This window comes from Chinchilla lanigera, unplaced genomic scaffold (genome assembly GCF_000276665.1).
Source record: "Chinchilla lanigera isolate Chin_1 unplaced genomic scaffold, ChiLan1.0 scaffold00050, whole genome shotgun sequence".
Classification (NCBI taxonomy): Eukaryota; Metazoa; Chordata; class Mammalia; order Rodentia; family Chinchillidae; genus Chinchilla; species Chinchilla lanigera.
Window position 1 is genome coordinate 17,399,356 of NW_004955451.1, and position 23,006 is coordinate 17,422,361.

Below are 23,006 nucleotides of genomic sequence, written 5' to 3' on the forward strand. Positions count from 1 at the left end.
GACGGCGCCGCCTGGGCGGGGCGGGGCTGCCGCTGCCCGGGGGTTCAGGCTTGGGGCCCCGCTCCGAGTCGGCCCCGCCCGTGGACTTCTTCTTGCGCTTCCGTTTCTTGCGCTTCTTGGACTTCTCCCCGGGCTCGGCCCTGGAGCCCTTCTCCTCCGCGTCGGCCTTATGCCTGCGCTTGTGCTTGCCCGACTTCTTATGCTTCCTCTTCTTCTTGTGCCGGTGCGCCCTCCCGGGCCGTTCCTTCCGGCCCCCCAGGCTCCGCGCCACGTCCGGGGGCACCGGGCCGTGGCTGCCCCCCGGCTCGGGCCCTGTGGGGGCAGCAGCACACAGCCCCGTGTCTGTCTCGGGCTCGCCCGCGTCTCCACTGGGCGCTCCCGCCTCAGGGCCCGGGAGGGCGTCCCTGGCTCTTTCTGCCCCTCTGGGTCTGGCGTCCTTGTTCCTGGAGAGCTTGAAGTCAAAGTAGAGAGGGTTGCAGCTGTAGGAGACAGACGGCTCGGCCTTAGTGAAGATGAGCAGCTCTGACGGCCACTGCAGGGCCGTGCTCTCGTCCCTGCTCAGCACCGGAAAGAAGGGCCCGGTTGGGTGCCGGGGGCCCTCTTGGCTGTCCCTCCCTGAAGCGTTGGCCCCGGGTGCACAGGGTTCTTTGGTGGGCTCTGGCTCACACGGTTGCACCTCTGACGATCCAGGCGCACCCTGTTCCCCAGCGTACCCCAAAGAGATCTTCCTGACCTCAGCTCTGCCCCGGGGCTGGGTAGGCCCGGGCTCCACCAAGGCCTCCTCCTCTGTTTCCTTTGGTTCCGTGGGTGGTTCAGCGCCATCGCTGCGATCCTGCTCCACTGCCTGGCTGGGGGCCACCCTGGCAGAGCTCTTCAGCTTGGGAGAGCCACTCTTTTTGCTGTCTGGGGTGCCCTTGGGGTGCGTGCCGGCCTCGCCCTCCATCTGCTCACTGGCCCGCATGAACAGCAGGAAGGGGAAGTGGGGCTTCACCTTGCAGTGCGCTGGGGGGATGTAGTGGTAATACTCGGGCTCTGCAGCACCGGTGCCCTCCTCCCGGCGCATCCGCTTCAGCTTGGACAGTGTGGAGGCCAGGGCCCCGCTGTCCTGCGGGTCCTCGTCGTCCTTCTTGCCCTCGGTGTTCCCGCCCCCGTCGGCATCCCCAGCCTTCTGCAGCGCTTGGTCAGAACCTTTCTCATCGGGTTTTGCTCCTTCCTCAGAGGATCCTTCCTCTGCGTGGTCCTTGAAAACTGAAGCTATGGACTCGAGTTTGACGGGCGCCTTCTTGGCAAAAGAAAACGACACCCCCACTTTCTGCAGTGGGGTCCCCGGGTTGTTCTTAAAGCTGAAACTGATGCCGTGGGCAGCTGGCCCCAAAGCCTGTGGCAGCCCTGTGGAGCCTGTGCCTGGAACTGCAGTGAAGGGGCCCCCCTTCTCTGTGGAGAGCTCGGGGCCCAGGCTGCACCCTGTGGTGGTCCCTGAGCCGCTGCTGGTGGCCGACTCCTCCTTGTCCTCGTCTCCTGCTTCTTCATCCACAGCCACTGTGGTTGGTCGAAACATGGGGCCGCTCCCAGGTGCGCTGTCCAGTGGTTTAGAAAAGACAGGAAACAGGCTTAGGGGCACAGAACAGGGATGGCAGGCGGGCTCTGCCCACCTTGTGCTGACTGGCAGCTGCAGGGGCACATGAGCCACACCCCACGCTTAGGGTCACTGCCCCCACTGCTACTGCTGCCTGCAACAGGGAAATGGGCTCATCCCCCACACCAGCCTGACAGTCTGCCTCCACCTCCTCCTGCTGTTTCCTACTGAGGAGCCTTGCTTGCCCTGATGGGTGTGCAAAGGTACAGCTGCACATCTATCAACACATGTCCTATTTCATTCAGCTAAGAAAACCTCATTTTCCCTGTGCTGTCAAATTTATCTTTTTATTTTTGGGTTGTTTTGAGACAGGGTTTCACTATGTAGCCCAGGTTGGTCTTGAACTTGTGGCAATCTTCCTGCCTCAGCTTCTCAAGTGCAGGGATTACAGGTGTGTGCCAACCACACCTGGCTGAATTTCATTTGTAAAAAATGTACATATTCTGAATTAAACAGAGAAACCTTTACTGTATATTCCATGGCACTCTGCAGTTGGTATGAAAGTCCGTGCCTACTGCTGGGGTACAACCCCCAAACATGGACTTCAGTTCTGAGACAGAGGTTCTCTTTATCCGCAGGAGATGGCTCAAGAGTCCAGATGGCTGCCTGAAATCATGGAAGGTATCAAACCCTAGACTGTGTTTTTTGATGTATACACCTATGAAAAAGTGTATAATTTAGGCAAAAAATTAATAACAATAATAAAATATAATAGTTATATCTGGGCCTGGTGGTGCATGATTGTAATCAAGCTACTCAAGAGGCTGAGAAAGGAGGATTGCAAGTTCAAGTCCAGCCTGGACAACTTATCAAGACTCTGTCTCAGGCTGGGGACACAGCTCAGTGGCACAGTGCCTGCCTGGCAAGTATAAGGTCCTGAGTTCAATTCCTGGTCCAAAAAAAAAAAAAGACTGTCTCAAAATAAAAGGGGCTAAGGATGTAGGCTGGTGTTCTCTTGGAGTCAACCTTCAGAACTGCAGAACTGAGGCTGGGTGGGTGGGTTCTAACAGTACACTGCAGTAACAGTTATGTGACTGCAGTCTCTCTCTCTCTCTCTCTCTCTCTGGCCAGGCAGCATCCAGAGCATGAATCTGCTGGACGAAAGCATAATTCATGTCCCAAGCATTGTCAGAGTGGGACAATTCCAAATTCATCATACTCTTGTAATGACACACAATTTAAAGCTTAACAAATCTTTATTTCCGGAGTTTCCATTCAGTATTTTCTGGCCACAGATTCCTACAATAACCGAAACCTTGGGAAGGGAAACCCATAGCAACTGTTGTACTTTCTAGGCATAAGGAGCAATGCCACAATGCCATCAAGCTCTCTTCCAGCTTTGGCAACAGCAACCGGTGTCACTCGTGTGTTTTATTTTTATTTATTTTTATTTTTTTGGTTTTTTCCCGGTACCGGGAATCAAACTCACGACCTTGCGCTTGCCAGGCAGGTTCTGTGCCACTGAGCTAAATCCCCAGCCCCTCACTGGCGTGTTTTAATGCCCATGTTCTAACTACCCAGGTCACCTCAAATGTTCAGTGTGTAGACTACTGGGGGCCCCTGAATTCTGAAGTTGAGAACAAAGTAGAAGCCAGGCAGAGTATGCGCAGCTATGATTCCAGCTACTTCAAGTTTACCCTGGGCAATTTACTGAGATCTTCTCTCAAAAAAAAAAAAAAAAAATTGCTGGAGATGTTGCTTAGCATTTGAGCATTTGCCCAGCCTGCCCAAGACTATGGGTTCAATTCCCCCTACCACTACCACCACCAAAAAAACCAAGGTACCCATTTAGATAAAGACTGTGTCACTGGGTGTGGTGGCACACGCCAGTAATCCCAGCCCTCAGAAGGCTGAGGCAGGAGGGTCACTGCAAATTTGAGACCGCCTTGGCTACAAAGTGAGCTCAAGGCCAGTCTGAACTACATAGTGAGACCTTGTCTCAAAAAAAGATCTTGTCATCTGACCCCTTATTACTGAGGGACCTCACCCCAGGGGCCAAGAACACTCAGGTATGTACTGTCTCCAGCTGTATGAACTGTGCTACTAGGTGATGGGCGCCTATCCAATGTGGATAGCTAGAGAGAACTAACCCTACGCTATGAAGCCTACCCACAGAAAACACTGTCCTCCTTTTCAGTGGGAGGGGGATAGTACTAGAGATTCACCCAGGGCCTTCACACTGAGCTACATTTCTGCCCTTTTTCTTTTTGAGACAGGGTCTTGCTGTGTAGTTCAGGCTGACTTTGAACTCATTAAACAGCCCAGGGTGGTCTTGAAAGCACAGTGATCCTCCTGCCTCTGAGTGCTGGGATTACCAGTGTGTACTTCCACAGATGGTGAGAGAGGGTTTTGTTAAGCTGCACATTCTGGGTTTGAATTTGTGATCCTCCTGCCTTGGCTTTCCAAATAACTTGGATTACAGGCTTGTCTCATCACAACCAGCCAAAATAAAACTCTTAAACTAAATTAAAAAAAAAAAAATTCATTTCAATCCTTTGCTTATTACTTCAATAATTCTATGGAGTCATGCATTACTTGATAAAGAAATACTTGATGATGGATCAAAACCCTTTATTCTCCTGAAGTTATCTGGTCATCTTTTCTTTCGTTTGCAGCTGGTGGCCTAGCACTCTACCACAAAAGGCAGCCCACTTCTGCCTGGTCATGGCTGAACTGCTGCTTACGAAACAGAACTGAGTTCTGGGGATACTGCTCAGCGGCACAGGTGCCTGCCTGGCAAGCGCAAGGTCCTGAGTTTGATTCCAGGTACCAAAAAAAGAAACAGAACTGAAAGCCACCTCTGAAGAAAATGTTTTATGGTATCTCCTAAACTACACAGTGGCCCAGTGTGGCCCAAGAGAGCTGTGCTTACTACACAGGAAGTCACCAGCTGGGCACAGGGTGCACCCCATGGTGGGAGCACTGTGGGAGGCTGAGAGGAGGGCTGCACATTCAAGGCCAACATGGGCAGTTTAGTGACTTGAAGAGACCCTGTCTTGGAAGGAAGGAAGGAAAGGAGGGAGGGAGGGAAGAAGGGAGGATGGGCTGGGGATATAGCATTGTGTGAAGGCTCTGGGTTCATTCCCTAGCACTCAAACAAATAACCCAAAGTAAGTCCAAGAGACTTGAGAACTCTGACCTCAACTTGTCCCTAACTGCCTTTTAAAAATTTTTATTTTTCCTTGATGTAGAGACAGGCCTCAAGGCATTGAGTATGTGAGGCAAACATTCTACTGCTGAGCTGTACCCCAGCTCTCTGAAAACTTTTTTTGGGGGGCGTCTTTTTGAGACAGAGTCTTGCTACACAGTTCAGGCTGGCCTCGAACTCGCAACAGTCCTTCCTGCCTCTGATTCCTGAGGGCTGGGATTATAGGTGTGCTCCACCACACTGGACTCTGTAAACTTGTAAACGCCACAATCACAGTTTCCCTTTCTCTGGAACTAGATCCTTTCCTTGGTTCTGCAACAGCCACTAAAAACAAATGAGGAGAAGGCACTCTTCCTTCCTTTAGGTCTACATCTCCTGGAGCTGGTGTAGCTTCAAATGCTTAAATACTGGGCCCCTGGAGTCTACTTGTTTGGAAGCACAACCCTAGGTAAGGTAAAATTCCTGTTAAGTTTAAACACCAGCCAGAAACTGGATAATCTGTAAGTCGTGAAAGAACATGAAGAATAACAAGAGGGAAGGAATCTAAAGAGAAGTCAAGGGACGGCAGGCATTCTGTGGCCTCTGAATGTTCAGAGCTGTGCTAGCTCACTGTGCCTGGAAGGCAGTGAGGAGACTCAAGCCTGCATCCCAGTGTGTCTCAGCTCCCGAGGGGCCTGCTGTGCTTTTCCACCAGAGGACGCCGCAGCACAAAGGATGCTGCAGCACAGAGGACTGACTTGGGAGGCAGCTTCCCCACGCTGTGCACTCTGCCCGCACTTCCTGTGTGCTCCCCTCCCCCGCGAGCCTGCCACACCCGAGACAGGGAGAGGGAGGGAAAGCACGGGTAAAGAGCTGGGTACAGCCAAGTTACAGTGGCAGCAGCCAGGGACGGTCTCAAAACAGCACGCCTGCTCTGTGTGCTCCACGCCAAGGGCAAGTGCACCTCAGTTCAGCAGAGGACCCGCTGAGCACCTGACGGCTTCCGATTCTTAAGGTGTGAATTTCAAGGGCTGGAATTACCCATACAACCCTGAGAGGAGATGTCCTCACCATTCTGCTTGTTTTCTTAGCTCTGCCAACTCATGGAGCCGCCGAAGGGCTTTCTCTTGTTTCTTCTCATCCTTTCGGGACCTTGAAGAGACATTTCGGGCAAACTCTCTCTGCTTGAGATCTTTTAGCCTCTGGATAAGAAAGAAAGAACAGCAGGTGAATGAGGGGGAGTCAGGTGGGGATCCAAAGCAGAGTCTTCAGGGTCTGCACACGCACTCAATCAATGGCCACAGTACAGTGCAGGATGGATTACTACACTCTTCACGGGAACTGAGAGCGCAGTGGCTCATCATCTTGCATATACTTGCAGGGCCTGCATTTCTACTTAGGACAGCATATCATTGGCTTTATTGGGCAAAATGAAGCAACAAGCAAATTTTAGAGCTGGGAGGAAAGAAAGGGGGCTATTTAATCACTTGCTCTTCCAGGATGCAAAACTAGACAAACAAAACATGAGATAAATTGTTGTGACACAGGCCAGAGAGAACAGAAAGGGTCAAACTAGTACAGAAGTTATCCGAGATGTGAGGTCTTCAAAAGCAATGTACAGCTTACTTGGGGAGGGGACTGGGGTCATAGCCAATGGGAAGCAGACTCTGGCTCCGCTGTAACAAGTGTTACTTCTTTTCACCATGTGCAGAGGTTCCCTGCACCGACTGGACAACCCAGCGGTCTCCAGTGCCAGTGCCTCAGCACTCTGAGGCCTGGCCGCCTGCTCTGGGCCAGCCGGCTGCAGTCAGAGCACAGGGAGAGCCTTTTATTCCTTCACAGCCTGGGAACAACAGCCAGGGGACGAGGGCGAGAACCAATCAGTCAGATCTTATTATTTAGAATCCAGAAAACAGAATGGAGCTTTTATGTTCAGAAGCTACTGTATAATTTTCCTTAAAACAAAAGGAACAACAACCAAAAAAAGAACAGTGCCACGACACACTGGTGACAGAATCCAGACATATCTGCAGTAATGACAGAACTAAAATTATTTTGGCACACTACATAGTACTAAAAAAAAAACAAAAAAAAAAACATGTAGGCCTTTGCTTTTACAACAGCATTAGGAAAGGAAGCTGACCCAATATAAAGTGGACATTGCTTTGTGGAAAGGTATGATGTTCAACAGACAAAGGAATTTGCTTACCTAATATTTATGAAATGTGCTTTGAATCTTTTCGAATTGGGAAGGAGAAGGGGAGGAAGACATACACAAAAAAAGATATACAGCTAAAGACACCAGTAGAAAAACTCACTCTTGTGATCTGGGCTCCCAAATTAGAAGGATTTGCTTTCAATACATCAGCTGAAAATGTCACATCACAAAGAAAAAAAAAGTAAAAAATAAAACAAGAATGGAAGAGAAAAAAAAGTAAAGCAAGCATTACTACACACACTCTTGGAGAATCCGCACACTGTTATTGAGCACAATCAGGGACACAGTGCCAGCTCCACAGGGCAGGAGGGCAGCGGCTTTCCGGCACTTGCACGCGCCCACACACAAGCACACGGCGGTCCTGACACACGCGGCCAGCTGGCTGCTGCAAGGAAAAGTCTGCAGGAAGCAGGCTCTCGATGCTGAAAGCAGTTCGCCTTGTTTCCCTTTATCCTTATGTTGGGGCAGTTCGTAACCAACAGCTGGCAAAACCGTCCACCGAGGCAGGTGGCACATGTAAACTCTCTATAAAACCACCTCAGGATTGAGGATCAACTCTTTTAAGAAAATATGAATTTCAAGCTCCTCTTCCTAAGGGGAACAGAGCACAGAGAAAGGGACTATCAGACTCGTTATTTTGGGTTATAAGCCTAGGGTTTTTTTTTTTCCCCCCCCTGTCTTTTTGAGACAGGGTCTCGCTGTGCAGTACAGGCTGGCCTTCAGCTCACTCTGTAGCCCACGCTGGTCTCAAACTGGCAACAATCCTCCTGCCTCAGCCTCCCAAGTGCTGGGATGACAGGTGTGCGCCACCATGCCTGGCAAGTTTTTCTTTTCCCCCTTTTTGAGACAGGGTCCTGGTATGTTGCTTAAAGTGACCTCCAATTGATCATCTTCCTGTCTCAGCCTCCTGCATAGCAGCTAGGACTATAGCTGTGCACTACAAAGCCCAGCTAGTTTTCTGGCTAAAGCTTAAAACAGAATTTAATTTTAAATTAAAGTTTAAACAGTTTTTCTCAAATCTGCCATTGTTTCCACAGCTAGCTCATAAGCCTGGAATATCCAGTCATTTCCTCCCTTCTTATCAGTGTTCTATTACTTTTAGGGGGCTTTTACTGAATTCCAGATCACTGCCTTATCCGAGTCTAGAGGCTCTGGGGTAAATCAAACAGATAAGGCTTGGGGCTGGGGATTTAGCTCAGCGGCACAGCGCCTGCCCGGCAAGCGCAAGGTCGCAAGGTCGTGAGTTCGATCCCCGGTACCGGGAGAAAAACAAACAAAACAAAACAAAAAACAGATAAGGCTTCCTGATCATTCTGTAGCTGCCCAGGGCCATGCCTGAAGCAAAAGGGATCTGTGCTCACATGGCCTTGAAACCTGCCACAGGTGCGCAGGTGGAGGCAGAGACAGCAGAACATGGGACAATGTCCAAAAAACCAACCCAGACTGCAAACCCTGTGGGGCTAGGCCTCAGTCAGCACTGTGTGTAGGGGGAGCTTCCCATCACTGTCAGGAACTCAAAGAAACACAACCAGGACTCCTGCAGGTAGGTAGTTTTGGGTTCCTGGTTCTACTTCTGAGACCACAGAATCTCCCAAGCCAGCCCACACCCTCAAGACCCTCCCGTGATGATGCTGACCGCAGAAATGCTAACATGTGGTATTAAAGCTATTTTCCTGTAGCCAATTCCAAGTCTCTCTGGTTTACTGAAAAGGTTCTACTGATCCTCCTGAGCTGGGGCTGCTGTTCCTGACCGTCAGCACCGTCACCCCTGTCCTCTGGTGACTGTCACCTCATGCTAATAGCACAGTTACTCCCGCCTTTAGGAAGGTACCATATGCAGTGCTCTGGGGACAGAGAGCCCTCGGTTCACCCACTCATCAGTGAGCCCTGTAGCTGCAGTTGTCTTGATACACACGGGTATGTACCCAGATTACAAGGTGAAACATTAAGGCCAACGTAAACACCCAACAGGTCACCCTGTCTCGCACTTTGTTCCACCTGCATGGGCCAGGCACTGCAGCTCATCTTTACCATCAGCCTGCAGGCACGGAGGAGTGCTGGGTCTAGAGAAGGGATCTGGTAAATGTCTGGTAACTGGGCCCAAATACTGGCTCTTTGATTTTTTGTGGGGGCAGCTTTGATTTTCATCCAATTTTCTTACTCTTCTGGGAAAGGTTGATACGAATTATTCTCACATCTCTGTTGTTTTTTTTTCTTTTCTCCCAGTTCCAGGAATCGAACTCACGACCTTGCACTTGCCAGGCAGGCGCTTTGCCGCTGAGCTAAATCCCCAGCCCTCTCACATCTCTAATAGGAAACATTCCAACTATGTAATACAGTCTTCCAATGAGTAAACAGTAGGGGACTTTTTTGTTTAGAGAAACTAAAAGCCTGCAGTTTTAAACACCTTACTTCAGAAGACTTGGGTCTCATGACAAGAAAAACAGAGACAAGAAGCTTGATTCTCTATTACAGGTGACTTTTTAGTGGGCAGAGTGCTGTGATCAAACCCAGACTACTGCACAGGGTAAGCATGCATTCTAGCACTGAGCTCTACTACCAGCCTAAGCAGTAAATTCGGGTTGGCTGACTGCAGTACTGGAGATGGAACTCAGGATCTTTACACTGAGTTATCCTCTCGGCACCTGCTCCACCTTTTTGAGACAAGCTCTCGCTATGTAGCCCACATTGGGCTTGAACCCAGCAATTCTCCAGCCTCAGCCTCCTGAGTGCTGGGATTACAGGCATGTGCCATCACGCCTGGCTCTCTCTGTCCTTTTAAAAAAAATGTTTTTAAAACAAGGTCTCACTAAAGCTGCTAAGTTGCCCAGGCTGGGCTTCAACTTGTGATCCTCCTGCCTCTGCCTCCCAAAGTGCTGGGATTACAGATACATGCCACTATTATATTTAACATTTTGAGGAAGTGTCAAACTGCTTTTCAAAAGGACTGTGCCACTCTACTATCTCATTAGCAATATAGAATGGTTCCAATTGCTCCAAATCCTGTTACTTCTGGTGTTTTGGGGTGTTGGGGGTTGAACCTGGGGCTGTACGCATGCTGAGTATGTGTGCTACGCGTGGAGCTACGCCTAACCCTGGGCTCTTCTGACCCATCCCCATGGGTATGCAATGGCCTCACATGTGGTTTCTTGAATGTTGTGCACACCAGCTCACAGCTCTCTCCATGCCACTGTCACCCACAAAACCGTACTGCTGTATTTAAATCCCATTAACCTTCCATACTACAACAGAGCACACAGCTCAATCCTGCAATGTCCACACCACAGGGCATTGTGGTGATGAATTTGCACGTATCAGGCAAAATCCAAAAGGAAAGGGAGGAACACGAATAAGGCACATGCATCCCTGTCGGTGTTGGGATCATGTGCCATGAAGAACAGCTGGCGTGTACACCAAGAAAACGCCTGCAACGCCACTGCCACAGGTCATCGTTGTTCAAGGAGCACACAGCTTCCCTAAGTGGGCTCAGACTTTGGAAAAAATGAGACTGTGATTGGGGGGGCCTAGGCAGTCTACTTCCAAAACAACCAGGGGAGCACAAAAAATTTAGCAAACCAAAAGGTGCAAAAACATGCTCAATCCTTGGAAGAGCAACCACACGATTTCCAATTCTCTATTAAGCAAAACAGTCCCCTAGTGGCAGCCACAGTGGTACAAAGGACCACTGGCTCTAGTGTGCTGGCCTCTCCGCTACTGGGGGAGCAAACCACAGGGTGCTGGGTCCTGCGATGCAACCTCTGTGTATGCTTCCATGTGTTTCTCGAAGTGCCATCTCTTCAAAAGGGAACCCCGAGGCACATACTTCATGACCCCCTTTCTGTGGTACTGGGGGGTGAGGCCCAGCCTTTGCTATTCTTTATTCTGAGACAGGGGCTTGATAAGCCACTAAGGCTGAGCTGAAACTCATAACTCTCTGCCTCTCTTGCTGCACTTGGCATGTTTTCCATTTTTGCCAGACATCACTTCACGGTTTCCAAGGGATAAATGTCCTGTGTCATACTGAAACCCTGATGACCTCCGAAGCACACACTTGGGTCTGTGAACCTGGTGGCTTTACTTCCAAAGCGTCCTTTCCTCCTCATTTCAGCCTGTGATTATGTTCTCTCATCTTTCACTTACTTCTGTATTCTTTCCCCACTGAATCAAAGCAGCACTTAGAAGGAGCCTGGCTTGCACCCTTCCAGATGTGTCTATGTGCGCTGAATCAAATGACCATTCCTTCTGTCACTCAGGAATCTCTGAGAACACACCCTAGTCCACAGTGTATTTCTTTTTCATCTTTTTTGAGACAGGGTCTCGCTATGCAGTTCAGGCTGGCCTTGAGCTCACTTTATAGCCCAGGTTAGTCTCAAACTCACTTGGATCCTCCTGCCTCAGCCTCCCGAGTGCTGGGATTACAGGCATGTGCCACCACACTCAGCTCATATTTAATTTCTAAATGAGGAAAACTCCAATTTCTGTTCTTTGGTAACATGTTACTGGGAAATGAAATAATCAATGAAGAATAAGTACTGCTATCAAAAGCAGATGCAACAGTTTAGACAAAGCTAACTAAATGATGAATAACAGATCCTACTGTGTACAGCTTAGAGTGGAGAAATCACTACAGATCACCTGTTTCAGTTCCATGAAAGTTCATTTACTATGTCTATCCACAGCGGAAGCACACACTGGTGCTGATCCAAAAATATGATGTGTATTTAAATTAAAAAATTACAGTTAAAAAACACATTGCCATCAATCCTCTTCACAATCCCCTCTCCCTTCAAACACATGCATCCCATCCTTCTTGCCACTTTCCAAAGCAGCTCCAGTGTTCTCTCTTACTAGGTATGATAAAAATATGATGAATGCTGCTGCTGAGCACCATCCAATGGAAAGACACCCTCATAAAAACATGACAGGGTCCTTACCCATCATATTCACTGGACCTGGTATCTTGTGGCCTCTGGTTCTTCTCCAATGTCAAATGACCACAAAAGATAAACATTTTTAATCAATCCAGAACATCAAGGGAACCATGGCAGTGCAGCTAAACAACTCACGAGATGACTTGCACAACTGCTTCAGAAAGTGGCAAGAACATAGATGGGCGTGGTGGTACAGGCCTGTAATCCCAGCACTCAGGAGGCTGAGGCAGGAGGATCACTGTGAGTTTCAAGCATAGCCTGGGCTACATAGAGAGTTCAAGGCCAGCATACACGACATCATGAGACCCTATCTGGAAAAAAAAAAAGACAAGAAAAAAGGAAGGAAGAAAGGAAGGAAGGGAGGGAGAGGCACAAAGAATGGAACAGTGTCTTTGTAAAAAGGGATTAATAGCAATGTGTCTTTAATTTTTAAAAAATTTAAGTATTCCCAGTATGTTCTGGTCATGTCTTATATATCTTTTCAGAACACGCAGAAAGTATAGGGGAGGGGCTGGGGATTTAGCTCAGCGGCAAAAGCACCTGCCTGGCAAGCGCAAGGTTGTGAGTTTGGTTCCCGGTACCGGAGAAAAACCAAAAAAAAAAAAAAAAAAAGAAAGTATAGGGGATTTCACACTAAGGTGATTTGAGCAGAAAGAAGGCAGGCTGAAAGCACTCTTTCCTCTTGAGACACTAGTTTTGAGACAGGGTCTTGCTATTAGTTCAGGCTGACTTTAAACTCAACTAGGTAGCTCAGGCTGGCCTCGAACTCTCGCTGACCTTCCTGCTCAGCCTCCCAGTGCTGGGGTTACCAGCGTACACCACCTCGCCCGGCTGACACGGGCTTTTCTTAGAAGCTAAGGGGATTTTTGTTGTTCTTGAGATGTGGATTCACTGTGGTACCTAGACTGGTCTTAAACTCCTGGACTCAAGGGATCCTCCAGACTCACCCTCAAGTAGGTGTGACTACAGGTTTGCATCACCATGTGCAGCTCAGTTTAAGGGAACTTCTGAAGCTGCTTTTATAGTGCCAGATTTGACAAATGCATCAGAAGGAAGCTGGTTCCAACACTAAGAGTAATGGAACAGCCAGCACTTGTGGGGACCTGTGGAGGACAGGAGGCGAAGGGGTCAAGAGTGTCTGGCAGGTGACTTAATTCGTCACGGACTGGTGAGGAAGGGTGTGGCGGACCCCACAGGCAACAGAGAGGAAGCCAAGAGAGCGAGCCCTCAGCTTCAATCGAAGGTCAAACTGAAATGGGGGCTCAGTCCCATGAAATACTTTAGTTTTTCAAGACAAGCTTATATTGTAAAATCTAATCTTCTGTTGTTTTTTAAATTGACTGGGTTTTACTATGTTGCTGGGGCTGGCTTCAAACTCCTGGTCTCAAGTGATCCTCCTGCCTCAACCTCTTGAAGAGCTGGGACTCTTAGGAGTACAATGCTACATTCGGCTCTGATCTCTTTAAAAGTTTGAAGCCAGTGAGCTGATTTAGGCCAAAGACTGAACTGTTTTGAATGTTAGGAAATTTATATAGGATACCCAGAAAAATCTAAGGAAGAATTTGTTTTGTTTTGTTTTGTAACAGGAATCGAACTCAGAACCTTGGGCTTTCCAGGCAGGCACTGTGCCCCTGAGTTTTATCACCAGCCCAGGAAGAAGAGTTTGAAAAGAACACACTTCGTTATATTCCACTGTTATGGGTGTCCCATCACTATCAGTAGGGCCTGCAGGGTTAAAACTAAAGAGGTAATACAGCCGGGGACTGAGGTACTGGCGACGTTGAAGCATGTTTTTGAATTAACTCTGGCTCAAGAAGAAAAGGGAGTGGGGGCAGGGATATAAGCTCAGTGGCGCAGTACCTGCCTGGCAAGCATGAGGTCCTGAGTTTGATTCCTGGTACCAAAAGAGCCCAAAAAACAAAACTCTGCAGAGTTAGCCCAGAGTTCAATCTCCAGTACTGAAAAACAAAAACAGACAAGCAAAATAGAAACAAAACAAAAACAAAAGGAATAAATAAAGAGAACAGCTAACACCATGAAGACCAGACCAAGTGTATCTCTGAGACAATTCCCTGCCCCTCCCGCCCCGGTACCGGGAATCAAACTCACAACCTCATGCTTGCCAGGCGCTGTGCCACTGAGCTAAACCCTCAGCCCCTGTGAGACAATTTGTGCTAGCATAAGCTAGCACTGCAATGATTCTCAGGAGCACACAAAAAAATTAAGTGGTACATAATAAAGCAACTATTTTTTCTAATGCAGTGCTGGGGGTCAATCCCAGGACTCTGTTCATTTTAGCAAAGTGCACTACCGCTGAGCTTCACCTCCAGCCTGACTGTTAATCTACTGAGCACTGCTTCAAATTTACTTGTGGAAAAAGTAGTATTGGTTGGAGACTGAGTTTAAGCCCTCTGATAAGCTAAAGAAAATGGTTTCACTGCCATATCCATTAGCAGACAAGTTTTATTTTGAGACAGGGTCTCACTCGTGGCAGTCCTCCCACCTCTGCGTCCTGAGTGCTAGGATTACAGGCGTGCCCAGCAGTATTACGCTTTTTTGGGTTAATATAGTATAATACTTGATGTTTTGAGATTCTATGAAGCGCAGTAAGACAACAGAATGAAAAAAGGTAAAGAGCTCAACATTTCAACCAAATGAGTAACACTAAACCAAAAGCAAAACCGTTTCTGCTCTATCTGCGTTCTGCCTGCCCCCAGTGCACAGCCTCACCCTGAGCTGCATCCGTAGCTCTCTTCATTGTCTGAGACATGGTCTTACTACACTGCCTCGGCTGGCTTTGAACCTGGACTCCATCTGCCTCAGCCTCCCTAGCGCCCGGGTTAAGGTGTGTGCCCCTTGCCCGGCCGCCTGTTCTCTAACACCTAAGAGCTGCTTCTAATCAAGGGGAAAGAGACAACAGGTTCCCCCAGACCAGGGGTCACACACATGTATTTCCTCTAGAAGCAGACAGGCAGGGCTTAGGAGTTTGAGAAACGCTTAACTGTGATGATAACCTAAGAGCAGGAGCTGAAAACCTTGGTGATCTGCGAGGGTACTCTCTCAATCTTCCCACATAGCGAGGGCTGTCATGGTGGCCCCCCACACTGCTCAAGGCCAAATGGCACTGGCCTCCTGGCTTCTGAGGGCGTGCATTGCTCTCCCAGGACAGCTGCTGCCTCTTGAGCAGTGACTGTCTTAAGGAGCTTCCCTGTGCGTGACAGCTTTAAGCAGCACCTTCTCCAGTGATGACCCCCAGAATGTCTCCAGACACTGCTGGCTGGGACTGAGACTCCCTCCCCATTGTGGGCATCATGGCCACAGAGGTTCATGGCTGCCCTGCTGCCACAAACCAAGGGATACTGCTGGACAGCAGCATTCACCACCTACAATTCACAGCATGGGGGTTGTATCAGCCTTGCATACCTGTTCAGGTTTCATTTGTGAATCTGTTTTGCTTTGATAGAATGTTCCTCCTTTGCCAACACTCGGGAGGTTGAGGCAGGAGGATCTGTATGAGTTCAAGACCAGCCTGGGCTATATAGTGAGCTCAAGGCCAGCCTGAACTACATGGCAAAGACCCTGTCTCAAAAAAAAAAAAAAAGAACTTTCCCTCTTAAACAGCAATTGTTTTTCTATATATTATTCAAGTTTGAGTTAAGCTTTATTTTTTTAGGTAAAACTTTACTGAACAAATTCTCAACAGCCCAAAAGGCAGGTAAGTATAGTACTTGATGTTGTCTTTGTTTTGGTACCAGGAATCAAACTCAGGACCTTGTGCTTGCTTGCCAGGCAGACACTTGTGCCCTTGGGCTATATCCCCAGCCCCAGATGTTGTCTTTGTTGTTAATCCATTAAAAAAAAAAAAAAAGAATAGCTTGGAACTGGAAAATGAGTTGTATTCATTGTCAAATTTTCTTTCCGGAAGATGATTTTTTGAGAGTACTGCCAATGTATCTTGCCCCTATATAAGCTCTCTAATTTTCTCTTCTTCAAACTCAGTGGAGCGGACAATACCATTAAAACAACGTCAAAGGCCAGGCATGGTGGCACAGGGTTATCATCCCAGCACTTGGGAGGCTGAGGGAGGAGGATCATGTGAGTTCAAGGACAGCCTAGGCTATATAGTGACCTCAAGGCCAGCCCAAACTACATGGTTAGACCCTGTTTTAAAACACAAACAAAAACAAACAAAAAAAACAATGTCAAAGGCAGGTAAGCTGAGAAGTTGTCTTGAACATGACTGTATTAGAAGACTTTTGTCACTATATGGGCAACAGAACCTGGGGGCTCTGAATTGAACTACATTCCTATTTCTTTTTAAAAATTCGAGACAGGGTCCTGCTAAGCTGCCCAGGCTCAGCTTCAACTTGCAATGATCCTCCTGCCTCTGGCTCCTGAGTGCTGGGATCACAGTTGTGCACCACTGTGCCTGGCCAGGAGAGTATCATTTGGTCAGGCAGTTAATGGGGAAGGGTTGTAACACCATAGCTGGTCTCCACTGCCTGGGAGGCCAACAGGAAGATGTGGTCAAAGCTTGCCTTTCACCTGTCCACTGAACTCTTAGGGTTGGTTGGAAGATTAAGAAAAAGCAAGAAAACAAAGAAACAATAAACAACAACAAAAATTTGATTCAGAGCCAGATGTGGTGGCACACACCTGTAATCCCAGCACTTGGATGCTGAGGCAGGAGGATCATTTCAAGTTCGAGGCCAGCCTGGGATACAGAGTGAGTTCAAGACCAGACTGAACTGCATAGTGAGGCTCTGTCTCAGAAAGACTCCCCACCTCAAAAAAAACCTGATTCAACAGGTTCAGCTTTAGGTGTGTTATTTCAGTAATGATCATAAAATATAACAAAAATAACTACTGTACCTCACATAACCGGGCAAGCCTTGCTAATAACATCCAAGATCAAAGGGCTCAAAAGAATAATTTTTTTTTGGTGGTACTGGGGATTGAACCTAGGGAACTTTACCACAATACTTCATGTTTTGAGACAAAGTCTTGCTAAATTGCTCAGGCTGGTCTCAAACACAAGACCCTCTTGGCTCAGCCTCCCAAGCAGCCGGGATTTGGGGTGTGCACCACTGTTCCTGGCTTCAAACTGTTGAAGAGGCAAAACTGTTCCATGGACCCAGAAGATTCCTTTCCCTTTCTAAAGTCCCTCAGGGCAGATACTGCCAGTAACTAGTTAGGTACAAGTTTCTTTCTTAACTCAACAAAACCAAAAAGACTATGGAGAAAGTGTAACTCATTTTGTAGCTCTCTAACACGCAGCACTTGTGTTTTTCTTGCTGAAGATGACCTCTAGTTTGGCTTCTCTTCTCAAGCTTTGTCTGCCTTCCAAGGTACGCGCGTTGTGGCAATTCACCCGACTGACAGGGAAGGCAGCCCAGAGAACTCATCTAGGGCCACCGCTTGGAGTCTAACTTGTTCAGAACGGGTGGGAGAGGTAGACACAAAGCCCCAGAGAGCCTCAGCTGAACTGCTGAAAAAAATAAAGATTCAGAAATTGCTCAAAGCCACAGAGATTATCTAAGATTCACAAACTCACAATTCTCCATTCTACTTCAAATAGTGAGAAAGTATGGTATGGTCAGGAGAGGAAGGGGTGTCTAGCCAGGAACTCTGCCAATGAGAAAGTCACATAAAGTTTGGCAGACACAAGAAGCTACAGTCACCAAGCTCTCTGGGCCCACTCACAATCCAACAGTGGTAACATAAGATGAGGCATCTTCCGCCACCAGCGAGCAATGCTGCTCACCTGCTTGTGTGCGTGGTCATAGGAGTTGATGTGGTTGTCAAACTCCTGGTGCTTCTGATACTGCTTATCACAGAGCTCACAGTAGAAGTTGGCTCGGAGGTCTTCCAAGGCCTTGGCAATAGCCTTCTCTTTGTCAACATAATCCTGCAAGAACCACAAAAAACCCAAACAATAAACAAACAACTTAAGGTGAATGTATGACCAGAACAACACATTTTGGTTCCTAAGATCTCAGACATTAGAACAATGTGTTACAGAACATAAAATCACTACAAAATATTTAAATACAAAATGGTGTTATGAAAATGGCCAAGCATGAAACACCGTAAAAATAGGTAGACTGTAGAAAAGATCAAAGAGGATGTTAACAACTGCAGTATATAATTATTAAGTAAGCAAAGGAACAAAGCATAAAGCAACAAAGCACATCGAAAGGACAAAGGACAAAGCACATTAGCTGGAACTCAGGAAGTACTCATGGGGACCGTGTACAAGAGTGCAGAACTGGCTGCACAACCCTGGGGATGATTCTAAAAATCACTGAAACAGAGACCTGTGAAGGGCGAATTTCATGATGTGTGCAGTACAGCTCATTTTAAAAAAGATGTAACCTGAAAGATGGCTGGAACCCCACCAAAAAATACAAGAGCAAGCACAGGCAAGAGAACGGTATTCATGCGGTAGTGACAACGATTTTTCTAAACTGGACACAGGTGCAGCCCTAGAAGCAGCAGCATGAAGATCCGCACTCCATTACAGAACAGTGTGCGCCAGGGTGGGCACCTGTCCTCAAGGTGGCTCAATAGTGATGCTCTGGTCTGCCAACAGATCACATGCAATCCAACACACACAGCAATGACGGGGATCTTTAACTGCCCCTCAGAGCACTCATTAGAAAACCACTCCTTGTTCCTGAAGTACTTTCGCAGCAGTTTCTCTGCGCATCTTCTTGCAGCCAACTACACTTACTTTTATCTTTGTTCCAATGACACTTCTGCTGGGTGCACACCTCTCGGTTGCTGGTTGTTTGCAGAGAGCACATCTACATTCTAACTTCCTTGTTACTGCAACAGCAACTTGAACATTACAACTCACCTTCCCGGGGATCAAATTCAGGGCATTGTACATGGCAGGCTAGTGCTTTACCCTGAGCTACATCCCCAGACCTAGATCATGTCTTTTACTTTGGTTTGGTGTTGTTTTACTTTGTGATGGGTTAATGTGCAGATTGACTGATTATTTATTTATTAAGTAAGTTAGTACTAGGAATCGAACTCAGTACCTTGCACTTGCTGGGCAGGTGCTTGTGCTGCTGAGCTGTATCCCCAGCCCACTCTTTTCTTTTTTTTTTTTTTTAAGGTCTCACTACGCAGTTTAGGCTGGCCCTGAACTCACTTATGTGGCCGAGGCTGGCCTCGAACTCCTGCTTCAGCCTCCCAAGTGCTCGGATTATAGGTGTGCACCACCACGCCCAGGTAAGGTGCAGATTTTTAAAGTAATATCTGAGATTCACTAGGCTTCCTCAGTTTGTGAGTTGGTATCTTTCACTGATTTTGGGATCTTCTCTTCCAACATCACCTCTGCTTCATTCTTTCTTCAACTGTCTTCCCATGCATTAGAGCAGCTCGTTACTACCTAACTCAACCTCTGCATCTTCCATTTCTTTCTGGACCTCCCTGCTCTGCTCTCTGAACATTTCCTTACAAAAGCTGTAACACTTGGATTTATGCAACCTCTATGATAATCACCAATGACATCCATTCATTCATTCATTCATTTACTGGTTTCTTTGAGACACAGTCTAGCCATGTACTTCAAACTGATCTTGAACTCACAGTGATCCTCCTGCCTCAGTGCTCCAAGTGCTGGGATTACAGGTGTGCACGTGCTAAGTTTAGGGACAAGGTCTTACTGTGTAGTCCAGGGTGGCCCTGAGCTCAGGGTCTCCTACCTCAGCCTCCCAGGCCCCAGGATCACACTGTGTGTTGCCTTGCTCAGCTACAGTGGGATTTTTCTAGTCTTCCTGCCCTCTGCACATCATGTGTCTCTTGAATGTGCGGCACCTACATCTCCTGCATGCTGCAGCTCACACCCTAAGTCCTCAGAAGTACCCGACTGCTCTTTCCTCCTTGCTCACTCAAGCTGGCTTCCTGTGAGGGCTGCGGCTCTTCATCCAAGCTCCCCTCCTGATGTGTTTACTCAGGAGCCTTTATGGCTCAAGAGGAGGCCAAGTGCGTCTCAGGCACTAAATGCTTGCGACACCTTAAACCTGTCTTTTACTCATGTTGAAGATGCCGCTCGTTATTTTATGTCTTGTGTAAAAAAGGAGGGGAAGCTAAAACGTCTAACTAACCGCAAAATCCTCAGCCATGACTTCTAAGCATTCCTTTGCTCCACCTCTACACCACAAGGGTTTCCAAAAGGTACGTGAGACACCTGGTGTTCCACGGGTCTCTGATGCACTTATTTTTTTCTAATTTTTGTTTTAATTTCAGCTTGGATAATTTCTACTGACTTCTGTTCCAATTCATTGATTCTATCTTCTGTGTCTAATCTACTACTCATCAGCTCACTGAAAGAATTCTTCATCTCTTATACTACATTTTAATTCTTTTGCTGGTGATTTCAATCCATGTAATGACTAATAATTGGATTTTGGTAGGTTCAAAATTACATATAAGGGGTAACCCATTCGGGCACCCCTTCTGTCCTTCTCTTGGACAGAAGCTTTCTTTCCCTCAATAAATATATTCTGCTCTTAACCTCCATTGTTCCTAAAATTCATTCTTTGATTTTTAGAGAACACAAATTCGTCCAAGATATCATTCAGGTTGGGAATTTTTATTTTCCTCTATCATTCTGGAGTTCCACACCGAGATCCTTGGATGGAGACATGGGAAACTCACAGTCAAAGTCACTTACTACTCTCAATTGCACCACTAAGCATTGGAAGATGTTTGATCCTTACATGTTGAAAAAGAGCAAGTTAATATTTTTCTGCATGTGTGCATGGCCTATCTATCCCCTAGAATCAAAATGGAACACAGAGATTTAAAGCTATATGCCTACCCTTGATGAAAACACCTGGTGTCTACTGAAGGCCTTTAGATAGACACTTTGATCTCTGACTGCTGATCAGCAACTACAACTACTTTCAGCCTAAAGAAGCCAGAGGGGTCATCGCTCTCTTGGCAGTTCGGATTACTTCTTCAGAGGCGGGAAAGTTATAGGCAGCTGAGTTAGACAGAAATATTATAGGCAGTCAGACAAGGCCAGGCCCTTGAAAGAACCAGCATAAAAGACAAGATATCTGTGGGAGAGACCTCAAGACAAAAGGACTAAACAAATGCACCCACATACCTCCCCAGGTGTAAATATCAGGGAGGGATTGATATTCTAAACAGGTAGCAGCACCTTGAAGAGTCACTGACCCAAGCCCTACAGGAAAAGCCCGTTCCTCATTCATACCCACTTGCTACGTGACTTGCTTCCCTATCTGATCCCAATTTAATCAATTTTACCCGAACAATTGTTATTGGCTGACCATAGTTTTGTCCATTCTCCCCTACCTTGGACCCACCTCACCTCATGGTTTTGCTTTATAAAAGTCCCTAGAAAAGACAGAAACTTGGGTAACCCACTTGTGCCCCCCTTCTGTCCCTCTCTTCGACAGAAACTTTCTTTCCCTCAATAAATATATTTTGCTCTTAAAAAATATTACATGTAAATGAGATTAAGCTGGGCATAGTGGTATAGACCTATAATAACAATACTCTGCAGGGGCTGAGGCAGGAGTGTCCAAAGTTTAAACCTGGCATGGCAACTTAGGTAAGACCCTTGTCTCAAAAAATAAATAAATAAATAAATAAAAAATAAAAAAAAGAGAAAAGAAAAAAAGGATTGCTGGGTGTGGTGGCGCATGCCTGTAATCCCAGCACTTGGGAGGCTGAGACAGAAGGATCTTTTGGAGTTCGAGACCAGCCTGGGCTGCAAAGTGAGCTCAAGGCCAGCCTGAACTACATAGCGAGACCCTGTCTCAAAAAAAAAAAAAAAAAAAGAGAGAGATGGGATTTAGCTCAGTGAGAAGGCCTTGCCTTTAACCTCCAGTACTGCAAAAGAGTGTGAGAGAGATTGTATGTTTTTCAACTTATAAAAATGATGAATGAAACACTACTGGCTGCAATCCTCTCAAAGAAGTTACAAGCATACAAACTGACAGAATGATAGGAAAAACTCAGCAGAAGCAGAAGGACTGTCAGAGTTGGGTGTGGCGGTGCAAGCCTGTAATCCCAGCTACAGTGCTGGGAGGGCTGCAATAGGAGGATCTCAAGTTTGAGGCCTGCCAGGGCAACTGGGACAGACCCTTTTTCAAAGTAAGAAGCAAAAAGCCGGGGGATGCAGCTCAGTAGCAGAGTGGCCCTGGGTTTAGTACCTAGTACTACAAAACACAAATCACAACACACAGCTAGCGATACAAAAACATATTACATTTTTTTAAAGCATGAGAAAAGAGCGAGCCAACAAAACAATCTACACAGAAGCAGCAAGAGAGACAAGGAGAAATCTAGGAAAGCATAAACTCTTCAAAATGCAAAGAGCCTGATATCCCATGCCTTTGGTGTACATTTTGTGTTATTTTTCCTGTTTATTTATTTATTTGTTTGTTTGTTTGTTTTTTTCCGGTACTGGGAATCGAACTCATGACCTCGCGCTTGCCAGGCAGGCGCTGTGCTGCTGAGCTAAATCCCCAGCTCCCACTTTTTCCTGTTTAAAAAGAGAGAAAAGACAAAGTTTTAAAGAGACTGGTCAGTGTACTGAATGCTACCAAGAAACAGAACATGGGATGCAGTATTTTTTAGGGGGCGTGTCTTTTGAGACAGTGTTTTGCTATGCCGTTCAGGCTGACCTTGAACTCAGAGCAACCCTCCTGCCTTGGCCTCCCAAGTGCTGGGATTAGAGGTGCGCGCCACCACGCCTGACACAGTTAAGTATTTTAGAAGGTCTACCACGTTTATCAGCAGTGTACGTTGGCCTTAATAAGGCGGCTGAGTAAAGTGTAAAGGCAAGAGGGCAGTCTGGTCACATTATAAGGTGCCTGAACCAGAGTTCCCCACAAGCCTTCAGCAAGATCTGTTGAATCTCTTCCCAGGTCCTCTGTCCCCCTGGCAGTACCCAGCCCTCTCCTCATAGTGCTGGCTGTTTTTGACCCATGCATTCTGATGCTGTGCTGTCTCCCTGCTGTGAGCCCTGGTGCTACTCCACCCCTCGGAGTCAGTTCCCCATGACAACAGCCACAGTTGGCCCTGCTGGCGCTGTGTGGCCCGCACCTT

General features: G+C 47.3%; 1 protein-coding gene across 1 annotated transcript in view; it reads right to left on the reverse strand.

Annotated features, from left to right (window-relative positions):
• The window catches only part of Gpatch8 (G patch domain containing 8), a gene marked incomplete in the record, with an annotated part of 68,294 nt that overhangs the window by 4,250 nt on the left and 41,038 nt on the right, over positions 1-23,006 (reverse strand). Inside the window, 3 exon segments of the mRNA XM_013519264.1 lie at positions 1-1,577; positions 5,835-5,965; positions 17,677-17,820. Of these exon segments, the coding sequence (XP_013374718.1) occupies positions 1-1,577; positions 5,835-5,965; positions 17,677-17,820 (1,852 nt within the window).